The sequence below is a fragment of the Chenopodium album genome, chromosome 17, assembly GCF_948465745.1.
Source record: "Chenopodium album chromosome 17, dcCheAlbu1.1, whole genome shotgun sequence".
In the NCBI taxonomy this organism is placed as follows: Eukaryota; Viridiplantae; Streptophyta; class Magnoliopsida; order Caryophyllales; family Amaranthaceae; genus Chenopodium; species Chenopodium album.
Window position 1 is genome coordinate 35,180,075 of NC_137850.1, and position 25,351 is coordinate 35,205,425.

The 25,351-nt window shown below is 35.1% G+C and overlaps 3 protein-coding genes across 3 annotated transcripts; 1 reads left to right on the forward strand and 2 right to left on the reverse strand.

The window, feature by feature from the left end:
• On the forward strand, positions 1-6,053 carry LOC145587846 (protein RETICULATA-RELATED 1, chloroplastic-like). Its single transcript, XM_081644522.1, has 7 exons — positions 1-729; positions 1,109-1,207; positions 1,716-1,939; positions 2,187-2,256; positions 2,883-2,962; positions 4,615-4,679; positions 5,227-6,053. The coding sequence occupies exons 1-7, from the start codon at positions 217-219 to the stop codon at positions 5,418-5,420; spliced, it is 1,245 nt and encodes a 414-aa protein (XP_081500648.1). The 5' UTR covers positions 1-216; the 3' UTR covers positions 5,421-6,053.
• A 343-nt stretch (positions 6,054-6,396) lies between these two features.
• Positions 6,397-9,677, reverse strand: LOC145587847 (putative flavin-containing monooxygenase 1). The gene is made up of 5 exons (XM_081644523.1): positions 9,240-9,677; positions 8,800-9,037; positions 8,412-8,575; positions 7,253-7,638; positions 6,397-6,733 (listed from the first exon to the last, which is right to left on the reverse strand). The coding sequence occupies exons 1-5, from the start codon at positions 9,675-9,677 to the stop codon at positions 6,397-6,399; spliced, it is 1,563 nt and encodes a 520-aa protein (XP_081500649.1).
• A 3,800-nt stretch (positions 9,678-13,477) lies between these two features.
• LOC145587848 (putative flavin-containing monooxygenase 1) lies at positions 13,478-17,005 on the reverse strand. Its single transcript, XM_081644524.1, has 5 exons — positions 16,568-17,005; positions 15,960-16,197; positions 15,458-15,633; positions 14,341-14,714; positions 13,478-13,905 (listed from the first exon to the last, which is right to left on the reverse strand). Exons 1-5 carry the CDS (start codon positions 17,003-17,005, stop codon positions 13,563-13,565), a joined length of 1,569 nt encoding a protein of 522 aa, XP_081500650.1. The 3' UTR covers positions 13,478-13,562.
• Between the last annotated feature and the right edge of the window lie 8,346 nt (positions 17,006-25,351).

The window sequence follows — 25,351 nt, forward strand, 5'->3', positions numbered from 1 at the left end:
ATCGCCGCCGTACTCACTCACACTTTCTACTTCCACACTTCTTCATGCACCCCATTTTCTTCCTCTCTCTTTGAAGTTTTCAATCTCTTCCATTTTCAATCAACTATCAATCAATCAATCAATTATTCCCTCAATTTCTTCATCAAATTCAATCCAAAAACCCTACACTAATTCCCGAATTCATTCATCATACTCAACACAGATTCTCGAGCAGCCATGTCAGTTACTTCATTGAGCTCCACTCTTCCATATCTCCCCAACAATGCAATCAATCAATGGAGCTCCAATTTCATCCTCCATTGTAGGGTTTCTGGGTTTTCTCAACCCAGACCATCTTTCTCTCTTAAACTCGTGAATTCGGCCAACTGGAAGAGAGAGAAAGTTGGGTTTATCGTCAATTCGTATAACTCGGAGTCTATTGTGACGATTCCAGATGATGATGTTCGGGTTTTAGATGAGAATGTTTCGGCTCGGCTTGATGACGGTGGTTCTGACGATAGTAATGGGAAGTTACCGCCTGACAATGGCGGAAATGGCGGAGGTGGTGGCGGAGAAGGCGACGGAAATGGGGATGATGGGGAAGAGAAGGAGTTTGGATCGATTTTGAAATTCGAGGAAGTGATGAGAGAGACTGAGAAATATGGGGCGACTCTTCCGAATGATATTCTTGAAGCTGCGAAAACTACTGGAATTAGAGAGTTGATTTTGATGCGGTACTTGGAGTTGCAGGTGATTTGTTCTTGATTATATAATACGAATTCGAGTAGTTTTTAATACTTCCTCCGTTTTTTTTTTAATTGCAATGTTTGGACGTGTACACCGTCACACAGGTTCTGCTCTATGGACCGTCTATTGTGATTTATAGCTTAGGAAAAATAAACATGTTTGATTTGTTTTGAATGCTCTTTTTAAGATATAAAATATTTCAAAGTTGCAAATAATAAAAATCGGAGGTAGTAGAAGATGATTAGGTGTTAATGGTGTAAAATGTGCATTGGCTAGCTTGAAAGTGTAAAAAATTGGACTATTGGAGTAGTATACTATTTGTTTATTATTCTTGTATTATTGTTTCATTTTTTTTTTCTAATTTATTGGGGTTTGATTGCAGGGAACAGCTGGGCCGCTAGGCTTTTTGATGAGACATTGTGCTATGCTTCGAAATCGAATGTTGGCTGATCCTGCATTCTTATTTAAAATTGGGACTGAGGTAAGCTAGAGTCTTCCATTTAGTTGCTAGAATTAAAGGTGTTGAAAATTGAAATGATGTTGATGAGCTTGTTGAGGTTAAAGGAAATATGGATATGTGGGAAGTAGAAATTACTCGAAAATAATGCAGTGTGTATATACGCTCTACTTCGATAACGTTGGTAATGCACATGATAATAAATATTTGTAATCGTTTTATTGATGTATAAGAATAGACTTGTATTATTCCATTAGAATTTTACATTGGCAATGACGGCTAACAATATTTCATTAATATTTAAATGACAGATATTGTGGTATAAGAAAATCTTCTTAAGTAGTCAGTCTGTTAGGAAATGAAAACTGATACATGGACGTGTTGGGAGATAATTCTGACCAGGCTGGTTTATGATGATGGTGACTACCTGCTTAATAGCTGATTGTTAATAATGCTTGAATCTGATTATGCTTTATAAAATGTGATAAATGCTTATGACATGTATTAAGCCAGATTTGTTGGAACCATGCAGATTGTGATTGATTCCTGTTGTGCAACATTTGCGGAAGTTCAGAAAAGGGGAAAAGATTTTTGGACGGAATTTGAACTTTATCTTGCTGATCTTCTTGTCGGTGTGGTTGTAAATGTGGCCTTAGTTGGCATGTTAGCGCCATATGTCCGTATTGGGAATCGATCTACATCTGCTGTCGGTTTTCTTGGAGGCATCAGACGTGCTTGTAATGAACTTCCCAGTAGGTTAGTGGAGCTTCCTGAGATCTTAGGATATAGGGCGCTGCATTTATTTTTAAATGTTCTAAATTTCTAATTATTCTGTATAGATTATCTGCTTACTTTAAATTTAAAGTTTAGAATCACTGAGATTGAGCCTGTCTAGTCCTGCTATTACAAGACGTGGATCTACTCTGCTTTTGTGCTGTATCGGTTGGGTGGAACAACAGGTGTTTACAAAAACTAATTAATTTACTTAATCTTGGCTTTGTAGCGTCTTCGAAGCTGAAAGGCCAGGAAGTCGATTTTCAGTGAAGCAGCGAATGGCTTCATATCTTTACACGGTATTGGGACTACATATGTTAGAAGTCTAACTACAGTTTCTGTTATCCTGGATGATTGTCATGACTTGCATCAATTCTGACTTTTATAATAAATGCCAAGGTTCAGTATTTAAACATGTACATCTTGTACTTGTCATTCCAGAAGTCCTTGCAGGAGTTTGCAAGGACTAAATTATGCACCCTGCATGACTGAAATAGTGATATGGCTTTCAATATATGTCTTTTGTGCGTTTGGGCCTTTGCTTCACTAGTTTAATTTATTGGTTGACATTTGAGAATTGAATCCTCTAAAGTTCTATATTCATACTCTTAATAGTCCTAAACAGTTTCTTAGAGTTCAAGTTCCTTATGGGCTGTTTTCAATGTGCATTTGGGCTTATTTTGAGGTTTTTCTGAGAAGAAGTTGTGCTGATCTTATTATTTCTTATTATTGGGACTAAGGCTTTGTTGTTGTTGTTTTGTTGTTGCCAAGCTTCAATTATTATTGTAATAGGGTGTCTGCTCTGCAAAATGGGATTACATTGATAATTGCAATGTAATAGGGCGTCTGCTCTGCTTTTTAGTGTTCATAATGTTCCTTGCAGCTTTTGCAATATGAAGTATAAATTATTCAATTGTCCTTACAGGGAGTACTGCAAGGGGGAGTTGGATTTGGATGTGGCATTGTTGGCCAAGGTATTGCAAATCTGATCATGACTGCTAAAAGGTAAGCTTTCTAACAAACTATTAAGTATTAACATTTTATAATATGATCAAGTGCACTTTTCATGTATCATTGCTACATCTTGGATTGCAGATTTAAGTCAATTAGTTCGTTGTAAATGCATTTTGTTAGCATTTGAATTGATGAATGATTGTGATACTCTTTGAAATGTTGGAAACATATGTTATTAAAACTAGTTGGTCTTTGTCCAAAGCTACTTGGGTTCAGACTTAAACTTTGGGATTACAAAGTTTTGAAGAAGGTTGAGGCACTTCATAAGATTCTGTCACTCATGAAAATAATTATCCGAGCATGTCTAGGCTGGTGGTGAAATGTTGGTTTTGTGATTTAGAACATGTGGTCTACTTGTTCACATCATGCAGCCAAAAATATACACTGGCTATTTTAAATGTGAATCCCATGGCTTACTCTTTTTTTTTTTTGGCTGTGGAAAGGTAATAATTTTAGAGTTACATAAGCTTTTTACACCAAAAGAGAAAATTAAAATAAAAAGAATATCCTATCTGGTAGTTATGGTTGGTAAATATTACCATCTTTTTGTTCTTATTTTTTATAAGTTGCAACATATTATACACCACTTTGGAAATCATCAAATAATAAAATCCCCCTATCTCTTACGTCCTTCAAAAAATAAATGACAATTACGTAAGAGTATGGCAATAATAATGCTAGTCTTTGCTCTCTGCGCACAAGTGTTGGATTACAACCTTTTTTTAGTAGGTTTTACTCCCTCTGTTTTTAAATACTTGCTCCATTTTTCCATGTGCGGAGTTTTAGGCGAAATTGGAGAAAATAATAAAAAATGGAGGTAGTGGGGTTGGTGAAGAATATAAAATTGTAAAAAACAAAAGTAGTTGAGAGAATTAGAGGAGAGAGAATATGAAATTAATAAAATATGATTTATTGTGGGTCCACTAGATGAGATAAATGAATTAAATATTATAAAAGTTTTCCAAATAAGAAAATGGAACAATTATTTAAAAAGTAAAAACGGCTGGAAATGGAAAGTGGAGCAAGTATTTAAGACCGGAGGGAGTATATGATAGCTAAATTAAAAACAACTAACTTGTGTGTGGGTGTGAAAAACGAAGAGACGTGAACCATTGAGGTTTCATGGGGGAAGGATAGCTCCCTCTAATTTATTTAAATCTGAAAAGTTGATGCCTCGAGAAGGGGGGGATAAAACTGAAAAGTTGATGTATAAAAAGTAAAGAAAGTTTGATTCCAGCTCAAACTTGTGAAGTTCTTTGTCCAAACACCAATGCAGTTACTCTATGCATACAATGCCATACCAAATTTTAAGGTTCACCTGAATGAAGTCGAACTCTTAACATATGATGAGATTTCTCAATCCAGGACTAATTAACTGTAAGATTTCTGCCAACCTAAGGTTAAGACGTCAAACCAGGACTAATTGACTGAATTTTCTTGCTAGAAAACCTTCATTATTTCATAAACTGCTGGATGTTTTACCTATAGTTTGGCTTAGATTTGTATAGATTATTCTGGTGCAATGACTGCAATCTTTCAATTGTTGTACTATTAATTACCCTGAATTGATGTTCTTGTTATAGTACTCCTTTTTGGTGAGATTGAACTTTTTTAACATCCTTCTGTTGTTTTTTGTGTAATAGGAGCATAAAGAAGTCTGATGAAGATATACCAGTCCCACCTTTAATAAAAAGTGCTGTACTCTGGGGTATGTATGATCTAACTTGGCTTACAAAACTCGTGTATTCTTCAATTAATCCTTTCTCTTTGGTTTTAGAAGACTTTCATACATTATCATTTTTTAATTCTTGAAATATATGCATTTTTAGATTAGTGATCAGTGAATATCTACACAATTTTCATTAAGAAATGTTTATAATTTTAACCTTCTAGTTGCAACATCTGATTCCTTTTCCACCTCTCTTTTTTTCTTATTTAGTGGTTAAACATTTTAGCTTTTGTTAAAAATCCAAATTGTTATCCTTGTGTAGTTTCTTATAAATTTAATCAATGGAATAAAGATGAAGATATGAAGCATCTAATAAATTATCCAAATATGGAGCTGTCTAACTTAAGACATGATTCTCTGCATGCACATGACTTTTGTTTCATATTTTCCTTAATATTCTCCTCTGCCCTCAATCCCCTGGCCCTAATAATATCTTTAGTTTGCCTTGTATTTGGGAATCTGCGTTGTTGCATCTCTTGGCCATGCTGATACTAGGTTTAAATGGCTGTTTGTGCATTTTCAACAGGTGCATTCCTCGCCATTTCATCCAATACTCGTTACCAAGTTATTAATGGACTGGAACGTGTGGTTGAGACATCACCGTTGGCCAAGAATTTTCCACCAGTTGCTTTGGCTTTCACCGTTGGTGTGCGATTTGCCAACAATGTCTACGGTGGTATGCAGTTTGTTGATTGGGCTAGGTGGAGCGGTGTACAATAGAATTTCCCTCTCATCATATGGGCAATCCCTCAACCCCATCCCAGCCCATGCCCTGCCCCCTTTCCTCCAGATTTGACGACACTACTACTTGAAGCCTGGGCATCATTCCTTTGCACATGTACTCAGCTTTGGTGATGCTACTTATATCGCTGATCACATTGCATAAGAGCTTGTAATACCCGCTGGGCAAAATTCTCATGCAATGCCGGAATCAAATGGTGAGATGCTCATTCTTTCACCAAGTTTCTCCCATAAGAATCTGCTTTGTCCCTAAGAAACGGCAGCATCAGCCTTATCTTTGAGCTGTATTATATTCAAGCCTATTAGATGTTTAAAGTTTGGGCTCTCTAGGTTTCTATCTATTTAAGAGTACTGGCTTCTTAATTATGAACTTTATTAGTGATTAGTTGAATCAATTAGCAATAAATAAGGAAGCTTAGATACCAGCTCCTTTTTTAAAAAAAAAAAAAAAGTTCGTTACACTTGTTATTTACTTCCTCTGTTCTTTAACTGCAACATAATAGAGTTGCACGGTGTTTTAGGAGAGGAGAGATAGAAAGAGGAAAAAACTGGTGAACCATAGGAGAGACAGAACATTATTGTCGAATGTCCGAATAAAAGTAGTGTTGCAATTAATTTATAACTTCTGAAAGGAATACCTTGCGATTAATAAAAAACGGATGAAGTATATGTTCAAAGTTATAATATCTTGTCTATGTATTTTAATTTATATATAAGAAAAAACTACTCCATTCGTTCCTAAATATAGTTTATTTTAATTTATAATATTTATACATCTAACAAATAATACTTTTTTATTTCATATATTACCTCTGTTACTTTTTTAGTTGCAATAAAGGGTATTATTTGTGAGATATAGAATATTTCTTTGTTGCAACTAATAAGAAACAAAAGTAGTATGTAGAATTGTCTCGATCTTTGCGTCGAATAATGCATGATTGAATAGGCATCGTAATTAGGCATAGTTGATTGGGCCATAGGGCTCGAACAACTCGGCCCAAAATCCGTTCTTTCTGTTCGGGTTTAAGCCCATGTCCTTGCAAAGTTGATCATAATACCAAATATGCAATGCTCCCATACAAGATCTTCTGAAGTAGCTGCCAGAGTATCTCTTCATGAAGTTGTTCCATTCTAACACATCTTTCTCCATGTCCCAAATGCTCGGCAATCTGAATTTCCCATCAAGTAGCTCAAATAACCAACGGCATCTCATTTCTGAAGTGAACAAGTTTCTGGCACTCTCCGAAAAACCAATCACTGCTACTTGTGGAATCCGTGGATGGACACATTCCCTACAAATTATTTAGCATTATTAATAACTAGCATTGAGACACTAGTCTAATTCGTTTTAGAATAGAACTTCACTCGCGATATTATATCCTATATGTTCCTTCTTCATTCTTAACAAAACATTAGACATTCACTATATTGTTTATTTTTTATGTGGGATTGTTCACAAGACGTATACCTACATTAGTTAATATGGCTAGTATGATATGTACTTCTTCCGTTTCTTTATAGTTACAACACACTTTATCACGGTATTTAAGAAAAGTGGACCTCACATGATATAATACACTTTTTGAGGGAAAAAAAGGTGTATTATATCATACACCTTTTTGGGGTTAAAAGGTTGTTAGGAGTATGATCAAGTGGGACATGAGCTTTAAATAAAGGTAATAATACAATTTTCATCATAAAAACCTTCATTTTATAGTGTGTTGCAGCTATTTTGATAATTTCATTTTAGGGAAGTATTGCAAATATAAAGAAACGAAGGAAGTATGTAGTTACTCGTACTGATAACGTACCTGTACAAAGGAATTGTATCGGAAGGGGAACCAAATATATAATCTTGAAATATGGGAGACGCAAATATGTCTTTGAGCTTCTGATCCCCTTTGAATCCAGTAGCAAAAATAACCAAATCACATTTAATACGAGTAGCTTCTTCCATTTGAACAAGAGTATTAGTACTATTTTCAAGTAAAATACCCTCTTTGTAGAAACTAAAAGTTTTCGATCTTTTCAAAATGATGCTTCCATTCTCAACTTCATCATAGAATCCGGCTGGGACGGTCGCCACCGAACAAGAGTTCATCTCTTGTAGGAAGCTATGGTCTGGCACCATGCCATACTTCTTCATGGGATGCATTTTCTTAATGTCATTCTCCACAAATTTACTAATACCCCATCTCTGCTTGTAAGAAAAAAAAAAGAAAATAATTAATTTATAATGCCCTTTTCTATATTCTTCTTACCCTTCACAAGTTTACAAAAACTTTAAAGGAAAATTTGAAAAAGCACTTATGGATTATGAAAGAAATTGAAAGTGTAGTAAAACCCTCAACCATCAGTTTAAGATGATTGATTGATTTGAAATTTATAAAGTTTTACATAAGCTTAAATTGATGGTTGAGATCTGGAAATATGTTTTACATTGTATTAGAAATTTTTATTTTATTTTGGAAAATTGAAATTTTTATGTATTGTTCTCTACTTTGTTAGAAAATTGTTTTTGTTTGAAAGTTATATTTTCTGTATAAAGTTTTTCCTCCAAGTCAAGAAACAAATAAATACTCCATTCGTTTTTTTAATAGATCATTTGAGATTTTGTACTATTCATATGTTACACTTACTTAATTTTATACTATTATAAAATTTATAAACATTATTGTTGGATTTATTATAATGTCTACTTTCATAATATAACTTTTTTTAATTAATTTTTACTAATATCTAATTTAAGATATTAATGGTTAAAATTATGCTTTAACATGTGTGAAAACTCAATTGATGCATTTTAAAAAAAACACAAAGGGTACAAAAGTTGTGTAATACCAACAGTACTTTAAATTATTTTATGCAATTATTCAATAATCAATGATACTAAAAACACTCACATGCATACTCACATGCATACAGAGAGTGTATCGTTTTTTTGAGGGGTAATATGAAAAATCTACATACCAAGGGTGAAAGTAATGAGGCAAGAATATTAAGCAGAAGCCCTTCTCCGGGTTTATGAAGCATGAGTTGAGAAAAGCGATTGGAATAGAGTCTTTTCCAGGGGAAGGACTCGTCTACATTCCAATGCGGAGTCCTGCATATTATCGTACATGGATGTTCCACTCCTGCAATCATCATCACTTTGTAGGAATTAAAGCAACAAAATAATCGATATAATTGTCTCAGTAATTTATCAAATTATTACATGATATTTTCGTAAATAATTTATCAACTTTCTCTAGTCAGCAACAAATTTTATTAATTTATTTATAAAAATGTCATACGTGTATATGCGTGAAATAGCAATAATGCAAATTAAATCTTAATTAGCCTCTTACGGCGGTCTTACCGTTGGCAATCGAACACTCCATAGTAATGTCAAGTGCAGATTTTTGCAAGCCAACCACCATAACTCGCTTCCCTTTCACCATATTTGTAGCAGTTTCATCGTTCAAAGAAGAATAATCCATAGAATGCATGACCTTCCCTTCAAAAACTTCTGGCCCTTTTCCCGAGGGGAACTCCGGCATGTTTGGTACATCACTAAATCTTCCCAAGCACAAGATTACAAAATCTACTACAATCACCTGTCATATTAATCTAAGTAAGTAATCAGTATTCTTGAAGATTAATTATATTACGTACCACCGTACAAGTTTTTAATCCATACTACCTCTGTTTCATATTATTTGCAACGATTAGACATTTTTTACTTACACTTTATGTTAAATCGTTGTAAATAATATAAAACGGAGGTAGTACATAAAAATTAAAAATGTATGAAATTACCTCAGTCGATTGGGTGAGAAGATCTCGAGTAGTGATAATCCATTTGCCCTTATCGCCAAAGGGATCACCGTTACCACCCCAAAGAGCCCAAGATTGGACGTGTTCATGAGACGGACCATCATACTTAATACTAAGCACCTTAGTATTAAATCTAATATGCGTAACTAAATTAAAGTGGTTAGCATAAGATTGGATGTAATCAAAAACTTGGTTGTGGTCAGGAAATAGTGTTTCCACAGAAGAAGGCCAAGGGAAATCAGAAAATTGGTAGGAAGGTTTAGATGTTTGTAGCTTTGTGGTCTTTAAAGTTTGGGTCCAAACACCACCAATAGTGCTACGAGACTCAAAAACTAAGGGTTGGTAACCCTTAGCAAGGGCATATTTGCATGCTAAGAGGCCACTAATGCCTGCTCCTACAATGCATATTCTCCTCTTCATTATTGAGTGACATGCAATAACCTAATTAATTCAGTGCGATCAACAAATGGAACGCACCATCATTATATACTCACTAAAGGTGTCAAAATCCGACCGACTCACCCGACCAGAAAAAATTCAAATTTATATTTTAACTTGTATGAACACATTAATTTCGCATGATTTAAATTTAAAATAGACCTGATTCGATTCGACGTCATCAAATTCAGCTCGTACACCCAAATTGACACCAGTCAACAGGCACAACAAACTAGGTGTTAGGTTAAACTAGGTGTTAGGAGTAGTATAAATATACATGTATCATTGTGAGACTTGGGTCGCTGTTTTATTGAGCGGTCACTTTTAATTTAATGTAGGTAAATGCAAGATTAATATTTCTTTGTTGCAAATAATAAGGAATATCTTTCCTATTAAAAAAGTTGTGACTACGTATAATTATATTGTACAAGGTTATCTTCGTCAATGTGTATGATCAATTAAACGAATGATGTGAGAATTTGTTAAATACGGGTTTGGGCCGCACCCGTAAACTAAGAAACAGAGTCCACTTCACAAGTCTAAAGAAGGTTCCATCTCAAAACCATATGGCAATAAGAGGTTTATCCCCTTAGCTTTATAAAATGTTTGACTCTCTCTTCTTCAACCAATGTGGCAATGTGGGACACTTACATGTGGTGATACTTGGGGAGTCTATTTTTCAACACTCCCCCTCGCATATAAGGTCCCTTATAACTTTGTCTCATGTGATTTTTCGGACTAGAGTGTTTCTTCACTCCCCCTCACATAGACCTTCTCTTGGCCTAGGAAACTTTAGCCATTTAAGGTCCCATATCTTGAGCCTGACTCTGATACCATGTTAAATACGGGTTTAGGCCGCACCCGCAAACCAAGAGAGAGTTCACTTCACAAGTCCAAAGGAGGTTCCATCCCAAAACCATATGACAATAAGAGGTTTGTCCCTTTAGCTTTATAAAGTGTTTGACTCTCTCTTCTTCAACCAATGTAGGACACTTACATGTGGTGATACTTGGGAGGTCTATTCTTCAACATTCCCCCTCACATGTAAGGTCCCTTATAACTTTGTCTCATGTAATTTTTCGGGCTAGAGTGCTTCTTCACTGCAAATTCGCAATATCATCTACAAATCTACAATTATGAAAGATACAAAAATGAGTAGATGACATGACAAATGACATACAATTGAGTGATTGAGAAGGATTACAAGTTTACAACGTCTTCCTAACAATTGTGCTAAGGACCGCAGTTCACAGCAATCGTTGTACGCACTACTTGTACATGCATGCCTAGTTGCCTAATGCCTACATTACATTTTCCTTGAAGTCAAACAAAGAATTGATTGTAACTTCAGAGTTCAGACCTAGGATAGATGTTCGAAACGAAGGTGCCAAATTTGTACTACGTTTATATATATGATGAGTTGTTGGTTGACGACTTGATGATATATCTAGCCCCTACCAAGAGATTTTCTTCGTTTTTGTTTTTTTTTTTTTTTTTTTTTTTTGTAAGGATTATAACTTTTATTTCTAGGAGATAATAAGCTTCATCCATAAATTTTCCCTTAAATATATAACCAATGTAATGGTGACCATAAATTTTGTAGTCATTCATTTATATTAAAATTATCAAACACTCTAACATAGGTTGTCAGCTTGATTTTCATTCCTAATGAAAAAAATCACCAAAATTATATTGGGTTTGTGTGTTGTTAATTTCAAGCCGAGAAATTTTCTAAATTGGGTTGTTTAGGGACATTTTGATCCGGCCTTAGGCATGCCTTTATATGCTTTTTAAACTTACCAACATAATTTTTTAATGGAAAATTTGTTCAAAAGAACTACTTAAGTGGTCTCTTTTGTTCAGAAGGACCTACTTAAGGAAAAAGTTGTTAAAAGGACCACAAAAGGCAGCTTGAGTTGTTGAGGGGGAACAAGGCCGATTTTCAGGCAAGTCAACGCCGAACTCCGGTGTTGACCGTCACGTGCATGGCACGTGACTCATTAATTTCACCAAATTTTTTTCCTTTTTCCTCTAATTTTCAAATTAACCCCAATTTAACCCAATTCAATTTCATTCTCTCTCCTCCTTTCTTTCTCTAGAAGCATTATTCATGGCATTTACTCTTGTTTGCCATTGTTAGTGAAGTTAAAGCATCAAGTTAAATGGCTAATGAATATTAACTTCATTACAAGCAGCAAACAAGAACAACATCAACCCACAACGGGCTAACCCTCCTCCCACTTCACCACCGGCAGCAACTGGGCCACCTCCCCAACATACCTCCGCACCTCCACCAAACAGCCAAAACAAACACCTAACGAACCCACAACCACCTAAACCCACAATGCTTACCTTGTGCGAATTATCCTCAGTTGCAGTGTGGATGAATTTGTTTGTAAATAAATACGAAATTACGGGTTGAATATAATCTAAGGTTATAGAAATGAGGAGAGAGAATGAAGGGAAAAAGGGATAATTGGGGTTAAAGGGAAAAATGTGGGGAAATCGTGGAAAAAGGAAAAAAAAAATTGGTTCATGGTTCAGATTCATGGTTTGTGCTTTGAGGAGTGAGAGAAAGAAGAAGAAAGGGAAAAATTAGGGGTAAAGGGGAAATTTGGGGGGAATTAGTGGAAAAGAGAGGAAAAAAAGGATAAAAATTTTGGCCTCAAAATAATGAAGCACGTGCTTGGCACGTGATGGTCAATGCCGGAGTCTGGCGTTGACTTGCCTGAAAATCGACCTTGGTCCCCCGCAACAACCCAAACTGTCTTTTGTGGTCCTTTTAAACAACTTTTTTCTTAATAGGTCCTTTTGAACAAAAGAAATCACTTAAGTGGTCCTTTTGAACAAATTTTCCTTTTTTAATACATACTTTATTCTATTGTATGTTCTATATACTACTTCCGTTTCTTATTAATTACAATAAATATATTTTTATGTCTACAAATAAAACTCCTTTGCTACAAATAATAAGAAGCTAGCTAGTACTTGGGCCCGGGCGATGCCTCGTGTCATTATATGAAGTTGATCATTAATATACATTGTAATTTCCGACTCAAATTTCTTGTAATTAAATTTGTTATTCTTATTATCAATCGCTATATATTAATAGTTTGTATTCAAAAGATAATATAAATACCACATATGCAAGACACTTAGTTTTAGAATTATAGGTTGCATGTTCAAATGTTATGGAGATTCTTTTTTATTATAAGTGCATGACGTGCAATTAAAAACAATTAGAAGGGAGAGCCACGTGGCGTACTGAGAAGTTAAGTGGATAACGTGGCGTAATTACCCGTGTTTACGTGGCACATAAACGTTTTTAGAAACTCTTATATTACTCGCTCCTTCTTATAATATAATGGTTCTTTGGATTTTTACGCGGAAATTAAAAAAGTTGTAAATTTCCTAAAATTGATGATTTAAAGTACATATGTGCATGTGGGGTTAGAGAGAAATAAAGAAACAGAAAAAGTAGTTGGGAATAATTAAAGAGATAGAGAGAAAAAAATGTTGGAAATTAATATTAAAAGTACAAAAATCGAAAAGGAGAAAAAGATGACAATTCATAAAAAAAGGGTAATAATGTCAAAAAGTACAACCTTTAAATAGAAATAGAAATAGGAAGTATAACAATTGTACGATATGCTAATTTTATTTCAACTACGGAGTACATACATATTCATTCTTGTTTATTTGAGAGTGAGTACTGAGTAGCTTAAGTGGTTAGAGCTCTCTTCCGCCTTCTAAAATCAATTCTCATCACTCGTACTTATGGTTCTCTAAATATAAATAAAAAATAAAAAAAATAATCATGTTTATCTCATTAATACGGAGTAACAACAACGGGACAACTCAACTAACCTATGGTTGGGTGTAATCCATGGGACCATAAGGCTCAAACCACTCGGCCCAAAATCCGTTCTTCCTATTTGGATTCCAACCCATATCTTTGCAAAGTTGATCATTATACCAGATGTGGAGTGCTCCAATGCAAGTCTTGCTATCACGATTCTCTGAATTTTTCGCAATTAAATTTTCCGTGGTTAATATATCTTCCTCCATGTCTTGAATACTTGGCAGCTTGAATTTCCCTCCAAATAGTTCTGCCAACCAACGACATTTCAACTCCGAGGAATAGAGATTTGCTAAACTATCTGAAAACCCTATTATCGCTAGTTGTGGAATTCGCGGATGAATACATTCCCTGTATCAATATACATTTTGTTAGAACAACATATTTTAGTTGTGTGCTAGACCAAAAGTATAAACTTTAAAAATAATCTGTAATACAAATGTAGAAGTAATTTATATTCGATCATGATGATATTCATATCTGGGAGATTAACTGGGGAACCTTATATTAGTTATTTATACTGTCACCATTTTTTTTCCCCATTACATATAAGTACTTAAGTAGGTTAAACTTCAAAAACTTATACCATAAATCTCCATTAAATAATAACAGATGATATAGTCATGTGAGTCTTATTAGATTTATCTCATTGTATATTTTATTAATAACAAATTTTTATGATTTTTACGCGTACGAATATGGAGTTATATCGAAGTACATTTTAAGACTGTGAAAAGTTAAAGAAGCAAGAAAATTGGGACAGAGGGAGTAGTCACGAACACAAACCTGTATAGTGGAACAAGGGTATTGATATTAGGGGGCATAATATAGTCCTGAAATTTGGTTGATGAAAAAATGTGTTTGAGCTTTTGTTCCCCTTTGAAACCAGTAGCAAGAATGACCAACTCGTTGTTGACGAGTCGGGGCGGTTCAAGTTCATTATTGCTAAGCAAGATCCCCTCTTTGCAAAAATGAAAGCTAGAACATTTCTGTAAAACGATGCTCCCTTCCTCAACTTTGTCATAAAATTCTTGTGGAACTGTTGATATTAAACATGCATTCATTTCTTCTAATAAGCTACGTTCCGGTACCAATCCCAACTTCTCTAGTCGATGCATACGCTTCACTTCTCCCTCCACAACTTTACAAATCGCCCATTTCTACATTTCATTTCGGTACAACCAAGGTTATTTTTTTGTCCATATAATGTGCTCTATAAAATTTTTACATTGGTTGACCGCTTGAAATATGACTATCATATTACTTTAATGAAAAACAATATGAACAGTTCATTTTCACATTATAATAGGGATACAATTAGTTTTCTAGTCATATATATATAAAATTATAAAGTGAAAGGGTCTTTTGGGTGATAAATTTCACTATCACCAAATTACCCTTCTCAAGTTGCAAAATTACCTTTTTTTTTTACAATTATAGTTAAAATTTAAGAATTATTTTTTTAAAAAAAAAATCCTATCATAATTACCCAATAATAACCGCTCCCTTTCTTCCACATAAATTTACATATTCAACTGTTCTCACTCCCCATAAAATATAAAACCACTCTTGAATCGATTTTTTTTTCCATCTAATTTCTTATATTGTATAGTGTACACGCGTAGGTGTATATCTTAACTTGTATAAATAATGCAAATATAACTTTTGAAAATTTTAATCCAACAAAATTTTTTTTCGAGAAACTATAAAATAAAAATAAAAATTACATAAATAATGAAACTAATAATTTGATAAATAATAAATTTTTTGATAGCAATATAAGTTATTATTTAGAGAAAAATATGCCAATTATGAATCACATAATCATCAAAACATTATATTAACGAACTATAAGATTTGACCTTGAATTATTATCAGATATCAATATACAAAATTATATTACCAGTGACCAAAAGATTAAAGCTAGGAGAACTATGAGGAAACCATCACTGGGCTTGCGAACCCAAACTTCGGCGAAGCGATTCAGATACAAATATGCGAGAGGTGATCTCCACAAGAAGTAATCCGGTACATTCCAATACACATTCCGGTAGATCATTGTACATGGATTATCTAATCCTGTATAAATATATACAAGTATAAGATCGTTAGTTTATATTAAGTGGTCTTGTTGAGAGCAAATCTATATGTGAGTGAAATTGTTATCCCATACTTAAAAAAAGTATCATATCTCACATTAAGAAAGTAGAAAATTGTGTTCATATCTCACATTTGACGTGAAATTTAATATTTATCCCTCCAAAATTGATGGTCACGTTCACATACACACCTTAGAATGGACACATGCAATCACTCTTTCCCTTACTTGGCTTCATTAGCAGTCTAGGGTTTCAGTCACAGTTTCCTGGTTTCGAGTTTTCGACACGTACAAAATTAAACCTTACCATTAGCCATGGCACACTCCATAGCGACGTCCATGGCTGTTTTCCCGAACCCAACGATAGTAACTTGCTTCCCTCTAACCAAATTTCTGGCAGCTTCGTAGTCCAAGGCAGAATACTCCATTGAATGGATCACCTGAGCTTCACATGCTTCAGGTCCTTTATTTATTGGGTATTTTGGTACATTTGGTACTCCACTGAATCGCCCCACACATAAGATCACAAAATCCACTTCCATCACCTGTGCTCAAATTTAGTCTTAATTAGACAATATTCTTAATTTGTTTATTTTAACACATAAAAATCTTAATTAGACAATATCCTCATTTCAAGCTATGAGGGGGTCCGATAGAGTACATAAACCAATCTTAGACTTCAACCATTAGCTTAACCTTATGATTGAGAAAGTCCTTTAATAGGTGTGTCTTGTACTGGACGTCTGGACATTTATCAAACTCTTCACGTACACACGTAACACGTCCATGTATTAGTAAAAGTGGTAGGAACTCACAACTCATAAAATAACAAGGAACTCTGCCCACAAGACCAAGCAACATTTACATCGTCTAAGAAATACAAAAGCATGTACATGAGGATTAGTAATATCGTACCTCAGTTGAAAGATTATAGAGGTTTTGTGTGGCGACAAGCCATTTGCCCCCGTTGCCAAAAGGGTCACCATTACCGCCCCAAAGAGTCCAAGACTGTAGTTCTTCATTGGAAGGACCTTCATAATTGATGCTAATAACTTTAGTACTAAACCTAATGTGCCTAAACAAATCAAAATACTTAGCATAAGAATTTACATAATCCAACACCTGAACACAGGTTGGGAAAAGTTGATTCACAGAGGAAGGCCAAGGAAAAACAGAGAATTGATATAGTGGTTTAGGACTTTGAAGTTTGGTTCTTTCTAATGTTTTGGCCCAAACACCCTCAATAATGTCTAGTGCCTCAAAAACTATGGGGTAATGACCTTTACTAAGGGTATATTTGCATGCTAGGAGACCACTAACACCTGCCCCTACTATAGCTACTTTCTTTTGCATCATGTATATTGTCGACATACAATTGGTGAAATGGTGTGGATTCAAATAAATTTCATGGTGTATAAATAATGAAACAAATCTAGAATTGGTTCTCCATCTTTTAGCCTACAATCAACAAATTTATTTTCACTTACGTACTCCCTCCGCCCCTTATATTTTTTTCCCATTTGATCGACTTTCCACGATCTCCAAGATGTGTCTTAAAACGATTTTATCTCTATTTTCATTTAGTATTAATTAAATATAGATTAAGAGTTCTTTCAAAAAAATATATATAGAATAAGACGAATTAAGAAAATGACTATATTATCTCTTATACATTAATGGTATTTCCTTACCTTTTAAAAAGATGTTTTTAGTTAGCTTTTTTTTTTTTTTTAGTTTTCTTAGTTTTTTTGTTTGTTTTTGGGGGCTTTGCCCGTCTCATTCACCAAAAAAAAAAAGTATGAGAAAATACTTATGAATAGCGTAAAGACAATTATATCCTTAAAATGTTTGTTTACTTATATGTCCCTATTGATTTAAAGTTAATTGTCTCTAAGCTTTTCATTGTGTGATTTAATGATTTAGCTCTTATGGATAGTGTTTTGAGAATTATTCCCTCTAAAATATTTATTTACTTATTTGTCCTCATTAATGTTGATTGTGGCATTTTTAAATTAGTGTATGGACATTTATACCCTTAAACTTTTTGCTTACATATATTTCCCTTGTTATGTTGCCAACAACTAAAACAGCTCCCAGAAATAGCTAGATTTAGCGCATCGCACTTGTTAGCCACTCTAGTTTTAATTAAAAGTTTCGGATTTTTCACCATATACCCTTGAGTAATTTTTTTATTCACCATATATCCATAAAAAATTTTGAGTTTCACAAAAATGAGACAAAATGCCCTTAATAACTAATGGCAGTTAACTCCGTTAGTTATTAAGGCTAAATTTCCACGTGTCAGCATCTGGTTGATTAATTTTTTTAATTATTTAATTAATTATCTAAAAAAACAAAAAAAAAACACCTCTAAAACCCAACCAGCCACCTTCCGTCGACTACCACAACCCAACCCAACCACTTTCCCAAAATCGCCACCCCACCTTCCCACCACAGCCTAACCTCCCCACCGCATCGGCGCCACACCCCCTAACCCCGCACTGGTGCTCGCTCCATCCCCTGAACCACACCATGTATGTCAGGTTTTTTCCACCATACATTGAACCGTAAAAACCCCTCCCCGCCTAACCACCTGAGCTGAAAATCAGGCAACAACCTCCGATACCCTTCGTCGGCAGCCCAGATCCCCTCCCCTGCGTTGCTGTTGCCCACTTTAGCCAGAAACTACGAAACCCTAAAATCCCAAAATCAAAACCCTAGATTTTGATTTTGGGTTTTTTTTATTTTGGGTTTTTGGCATGGTGGTTAAGGGGGTGGAGATGGCAAGGGGGGTGATTTGCGTTCACCGTCGTGTGAAGGGGGGTTTGGAAGCCTGCGGTGGGGATGGAGGGGAGGGTTTTTCGAGGGAGGGAATAGGTGGTTTTGACGATTGGGGAGAAGGTGGTTCAGGGGTAGGAAAGGTGGTTTGTCAACATGTGGGGTGTCGATGTCTGGGTTTTCCAGCGCGGGGGTTCAGGCGGAATCCGCACCGACAGGGGGTTACGAGGACATGGTGGTTGCTGGTTGGGCTTTGCTTTGGTGGTTGTTTTTTATATAATTAAATAAATATAATTATTTTAAATTTTAATTATTTTAAAAGGCAGCCAATCATTTGTCGCCACGTGAGGAGGTAACTGTCGTTAATTATTAAATGCATTTTATAACATTTTAGTGAAACTTAGAGCAACTACAATGGTTGGCTGATTTATTTAATAGCTTGGCATGCCACATTATTTTCTTAAGCTACAACAATAAGAAACGGAAGTAGTGTTTGCTAAAAGTCCGTCTCTGCCATCCAATCAGTCTTCAGGTACTCCGTATCCCTTAGCACATTATATTCATTGTGACAATTTTTCTATGAATTATCGGAAATTTATTTCAGCTGTTGTGCAAAGTAAAGATCCGAAAAGTTTCAGAGAAGCTATGAAATTTGATGGGTGGCGCAAGTCAATGTAGGAAGAAATTCGGGCTTTAGAAGACAATGGTACTTGGACATTGGAACATCTTCCGCCAGGGGAAAAGAGCTCTAGGCAGCCAATGGGTCTACAAGACCAAGTTTTTGTCAAATGGAGACGTAGAGCGTCTCAAATCACGTTTGGTAGTGTTTGGCAATCATCAGAAAGCAGGGGTAGATTATGAAGAAACGTTTGCTCCGATTGCAAAAATGACGACGGTGCGCACTGTCCTAGCTATTGCGGCTACCAAATATTGGGAGCTACATCAAATGGATGTGCACAATGCATTCTTACATGGTGATCTCGATGAGGAGGTCTACATGAAATTGTCTCCGGGTTTTGAAAGCTCGGATCCTTCCTTGGTTTGCAGACTTTTTAAAGTCACTCTATGGCTTGAAACAGGCTCCTCGATGTTGGTTTGCAAAGCTTCCACGGCTTTAAAACAATATGGATTCATACAATCTTATTCTAATTACTCCTTATTCACATATACTACAGGCAAAGTTCAGATTACCGTCTTAGTTTATGTTGACGATTTAATTATTTTTGGGAATGATTCCGTTGCATTAACTATTTTCAAGACTTATCTTAGTGATTGTTTCAAGATGAAGGACCTTGGTCCTTTGAAATATTTTTTGGGTATCGAGGTAGCCCGTAGCTCTGCAGGTTTGTTTTTGTGCCAACGGAAGTATATATTGGATATAATTTCTAAAGCAGGTCTTTTAAGAGCAAAGCCTAGTGGCTTTCCTATAGAGCAGAACCACAAGTTGAGTCTTGCTACTGGTGATTTTCTCTCTGATCCGGAGGCATACCAACGGCTTGTTGGTCGTCTGATTTATCTAGTTGTTACTCGTCCTGATTTAGCATACTCAATACATGTGTTGTCTCAGTTTATGCAAGAACCTTGTCGTGAGCATTGGGATACTGCGTTACGAGTTGTTCGATATTTGAAAGGCACTCCGGAACAGGGTATTTTATTAAGCTCCGATTGTGACTTGAATTTACAGGGTTGGTGTGACTCAGATTGGGCAGCTTGTCCTCTCACTAGACGTACTTTGTCTAGATGATTAGTATTCCTTGGCAAGTCTCCCATCTCATGGAAAATTAAGAAGCAACCCACAGTGTCAACGTCCTCTACAGAAGCCGAATACCGTTCCATGTCGGCAGTTACATGTGAGCTAAAGTGGCTCAAAGCTTTGTTGTTAAGTCTCGGTGTGCAACATCCGAAAGCAATCAAATTATTTTGCGACAATGAGTCGGCTCTTCATCTTGCTAAAAATCCCGTGTTTCATGAACGAACAAAGAATATTGAGGTTGATTGTCCCTTTGTTCGTGATGCAATTACCGAAGGGTTGATTTCTCCTTCTCATGTATCGACTTCGTCTCAGCTTGCGGATATCTTCACAAAGGCACTTGGCAAATCACAGTTCGATTATCTTCGTTCCGAGTTGGGCATTCATGACCTGCATGCTTCAACTTGAGGGGGGTATTGAGATATTATGGGATATTATTTGATTTACTAGAATATTATCTCATGTATATTTTAGTTAATTTTATATTTTCCTAGAATTATCTTTTATTCTAGGGTTAGAGATTGTAACTCTATATATTTTCATGAACGATGAGAAGGCAAGCCACACAATTATATTTTCTCTCTAATTTAGCATTGTTGAGAGTTTTTATTATGTTTGAAGCAATTGTTATTAAATAAGTACTCTATATGAGACAATATTATTTTGTACGTACTACTTTCATTAGATTGTTTAGGTCACTTGCTACTAGATTGCATAAGGCAATTTATTGTACAATTTTCGCATAAGAATGCACATGGGATCGGAAGAGAGACGTACAACTTGTTCAATAAATCGTAGCTTGTATGATTGTCTTCTAAAAAGTCATTAAAGGAAGAAGACGTACGACTGATGGATTGAGAGCAATTATATGATTGATTTTGATAAAATTTTACAAAAAAAACGTGATTCATACAAGCAATTATATAATTTGATAGATGAATATATCACTGATGATGTTGTATACTTCATACAAGGTAATGATGAATCGATGATACATTTGACTCAAACTATTGCTTTTGTTTGGATAGATATATTTGTGGCTGAAAACATAAGAGCAAAAATATCAATCACATTGATTTTTCTAGTTACGCTTGGGGGGGGGGGGGGGGGAGGGGTGGTTGGGCAAAGAGCCGAAGAAACTCAATAATTATAATATAATTCGATATGACATTTTATATGAGTGTCGACTTCTCTTTTCTTTTTATTGAAATCGAACTTGGATTCTATTAATTTTTAAGTGGATTGATAAACACCGTTAACGTTTTTTATCAAACCGCCAATAAAAGTAATGAAGTGACAAAATTACCCTTACTCATCCCCACTTAGCTTTCTCTCTCGTAAGTCCATCAAGCCTCAAACTCAACCATCAACAACCACAAAAGCAACCACTATTTCCACCATAACCCACGCCACCATGACCACGACCAACATCACCCAAGCCACTACGACCACCACCACCATCTACCATCACTGCCCACAACCACCAGAATTTTGTTTGTATTGCTGCCTTGCTGGAACCACCAACAACAGTCAAGAATCATCAGTAAAAATGACCCACCACGGCACCACCTTTCCTCATCGGCAGGAGGGTGGTGGTTTCTTCATATTCCGATGACCTGCACGATCGGCGCGCAAAACCGGTCATTCGGGGCGGTAACCGGTTCTAGTGCCGGTTCACCACGGTAACCGGCGTCCAAAACCGGTTTCCGTCTCGAGTGACCGGTTTTGCACGTCAGTTGACCACGGTAACCGGCGTCTAAAACCGATTACCGTGGTGTTTTGATTTTGGTGAGAATCAGTGATTATGAAAAAAAAGATTGGGGACAAACTGCTTTGCCGACCATCGTGATGCCCTCTGCGGTCGTCGGTGTCGCTGCCCTTCTACCTCTGACGGACGGCTGCTGCTTCCCTTTACCTCTGATGAACAATCGTTGTTGTGGTTAAGAAGTGGTGGTTGTGCCCCTTGTGGATGATGAGAGAGAAAAAAATAATAGAGAAAGAAAAAGATGGGTGGGGGTTGAGTAAGGGCATTGTTGTCCATTCACCATAAATATTGGCGATTTTGATAAAAATTGCTAGCGGTATTTAACACCCCCTTTTTTAATTGTAATGCCTCTATTTCATAATGCACAAACATTTATATGTGGTTGGTCACGCCGTGTGATCAATCATCATAGGGGTTACTTGTTCAGTGTTACCGGGGTTACTTGATTAGTGTTAAGGGTTACTCGATAAGTTACTTGTAATTAGTAACAAGGTTATACAGAAAAACAGTCATCAACACTTTAGCATATTCTGCTCTTGCACGTTGCCTTGTTCCTCCTACGAATGGCATAAAGTTTTTTGCTATAACATCAGCAGTGGTGGAACCATAACTTTTAAGTGAGGGGGGCCAAGATCATATCTATATATGTGTGATTTCGCAAGTATTATTGAGTTCGTTGATTACATTTACTAAAAAAAAAAAAAAAAAAAAAGTTAGTTGCAAGATTTGAACTCTTGACCTCTTATTCACTATCACATGACAAAAACCAACTCCTCTACACTAAAGTTTATAACAATTATATGCAAAATTTAATACTAGTATTTATCTTGAGCCAAGGGGGAGGACATGGCCCACCCCCCTGGCTCCGCCCCTGAACATCAAGCTGCATTTCCCTGTTATTATTGATGCATGATTAAACGAACAAACTCAAGTAATTAAGGTTCGATAAATCAGCTTATAATAGTAATGATGTAGGAAAAAAGATAATTTATAAATCAGCAAATATTATGTCCTTGGTAAGCTTATTGGACTAATCACTTAGGGCGTGTTGGAAAAGGAAGTGATCGAGCGATGACAACCAGGAGGTGGGCTTTAGCTTAATTTCTTAAGTTTAGCTATAATCAGTTCAATTCAACTCTAATCAGTTCAGTTCAGTTTCTAATTTCCTTTTCTCATAAACAACTCATTTCAGCTCTATTCAGTTCAATTCAACTCCAATCAGTTCAATTAAGTTCAGTTCAGTAAATCAGAACAGACCCTTAATTAGGAACGATTTACATAGAGTTTGATAATAAATTTATAACCAGCCACCACAAGTTGGGTTGCCACATATTCGTGGTGTAACCCGTCCAGTATGGTGTGTTATATAGGTTAATTTAGTCGATGGCCTAATATATTTTCCTAGCACAATTTTATGAGCCCATGTCTTGGCTCAAGACCAACTCTACTTTTAAAGGAAGTAACCGCAAATTTATGAGTCAATGTCTTGGCTCAAGACCAACTCTACTTTTAAAGGAAGTAACCGCAAATTTATGAGCCCGTGTCTTGGCTCAAGACCAGCTCTAGTTTTAGATTTTTTTTTTTTTTTTTTTTTTTTTTTTTTTGAAGAAGAAGAAGAAAGACCAGCTCTAGTTTTAAAAGGAAGTAACTGCAAATTTTTGAGTACTTAAATAATTTAAGTACTTTTATGATTATCTGAGAGTGGAGCATTTAAAAATTTCACTCTTTTGCCTCATACACACACTTAAATTATTTTCATTTAACGTCAAATTTGTGATTTTACTTTCTTTAAGGATTTTAAATTTTAAATTTTCTAAATGATGGTTTTGTTATTATTTATCAATTGATACAGTATGATCCTTTCCTAGCTGGAAGATTTGAAATTTTTGTAGAAATCGTAGAAATTTAGGGCTTGTTCTCATTGACTGAACTCACCTGAATTGAACTGAACTGAACTTATTAAAGCAGAACTGAACTGTATTGAACTGAACTGAAATGAATATTTTATAAGAGAAGGAAATTAGAAGCTGAATTGGACTGAACTGAACTGAAAATAATCGTATGAGATTTGAGAACAGGCCCTTAGCTGGGAGTACTTTTTTTTTTTGAACCTAGCTAGAAGTTCTAGCTTCTTTCTCTTGCAGGAATAATTTAAACAACCTTAGCCAAGTGATAGATGAGTAACAACTAACACTTTCCATCCTAGATCGATAGTAGTTGGTGCAAATTTTTTATTTTCGTTATGTTCTTTAATGATACAATACATGCATCTAAATACATGAGTGCTTTAGATTTCAGTAGATTAACCATGTACGATAATTCAAAATATATGAATATTAACGTTTTGGTTTGAGTATAAAAATTTAAATTTATGTAAATTTAGGAGAATACAACACACCTATTTTTTTTTATTTTTTGACATAATTGTGCCCCAATTTGAGTTGCACAAATGGCGGAAATTTAACCAATGATATGTATTTTTTTTCAACATAAATAAAAAATGATACAGTATCTTTTAATATGACCTCCCTCCCCCTTTTTTTATTTGCATCACTTTCCATTTATGATTGTTTTTTTTTATTTGCACCACTTCTATGTATAGTAACTTTAAATTATATTTTATTATTTCTCTCTTACTTTAAACCCACTCAAATTTGGTTTTAAAAAAAAACCACTCAAATTAATTTATCATTTCTCTCTCATGGTCCCACTACTCTTTCTCACATACTTTCACTTTCATTTCTACACATTACTTTTACCATAATAATTTATTCACACACTCACAATATTATATTACTCTTCTAAAACTCCGTGCAATCCCAAGTGATGCAAATAAAAAATAACGGAGGGAGTATAAATTATTTGAAAACCTCAATGTTGACTCTAACAAGTCACCTCAATGTGTAGTTTTAATATTGTACAAGTATTTGAAAACTACACATTGAGGTGACTCTAACAAGTACTCACATGAGTACATGACTAAATTAAATCTAGTGGCGGTTGCACCTTATACTAAGTTAAAAAAAAATTACTCCGTTTTTAAATATTTGCTCCACTTTCCTTTTGCGGTCGTTTTTAAATATTTGCTTCATTTCCTTATTTTAAAAGTTTCAATAATATTTAATTCATTTCTCTCAACTAGTGAGACCCAATTTTATTACTTTTAGATTCCCTATCTCTAATTTACCTTTCACTAGCCCTACTACCTCTATATTTTATTACTATCTCCAATTTCTCCTAAAACTCCGCGCATGGAGAAATGGAACAAGTAGTATTAAAAAACGGAGGGAGTATAAAATTAAGTTCATTTTCTTTAAAATTGAGTTTTTTCATAAAAATTATCTACTTTTTTTTTAAAAAGAAAAAAAAATTAATCAAATGTATTTTGACACCGTTAAATATTTTT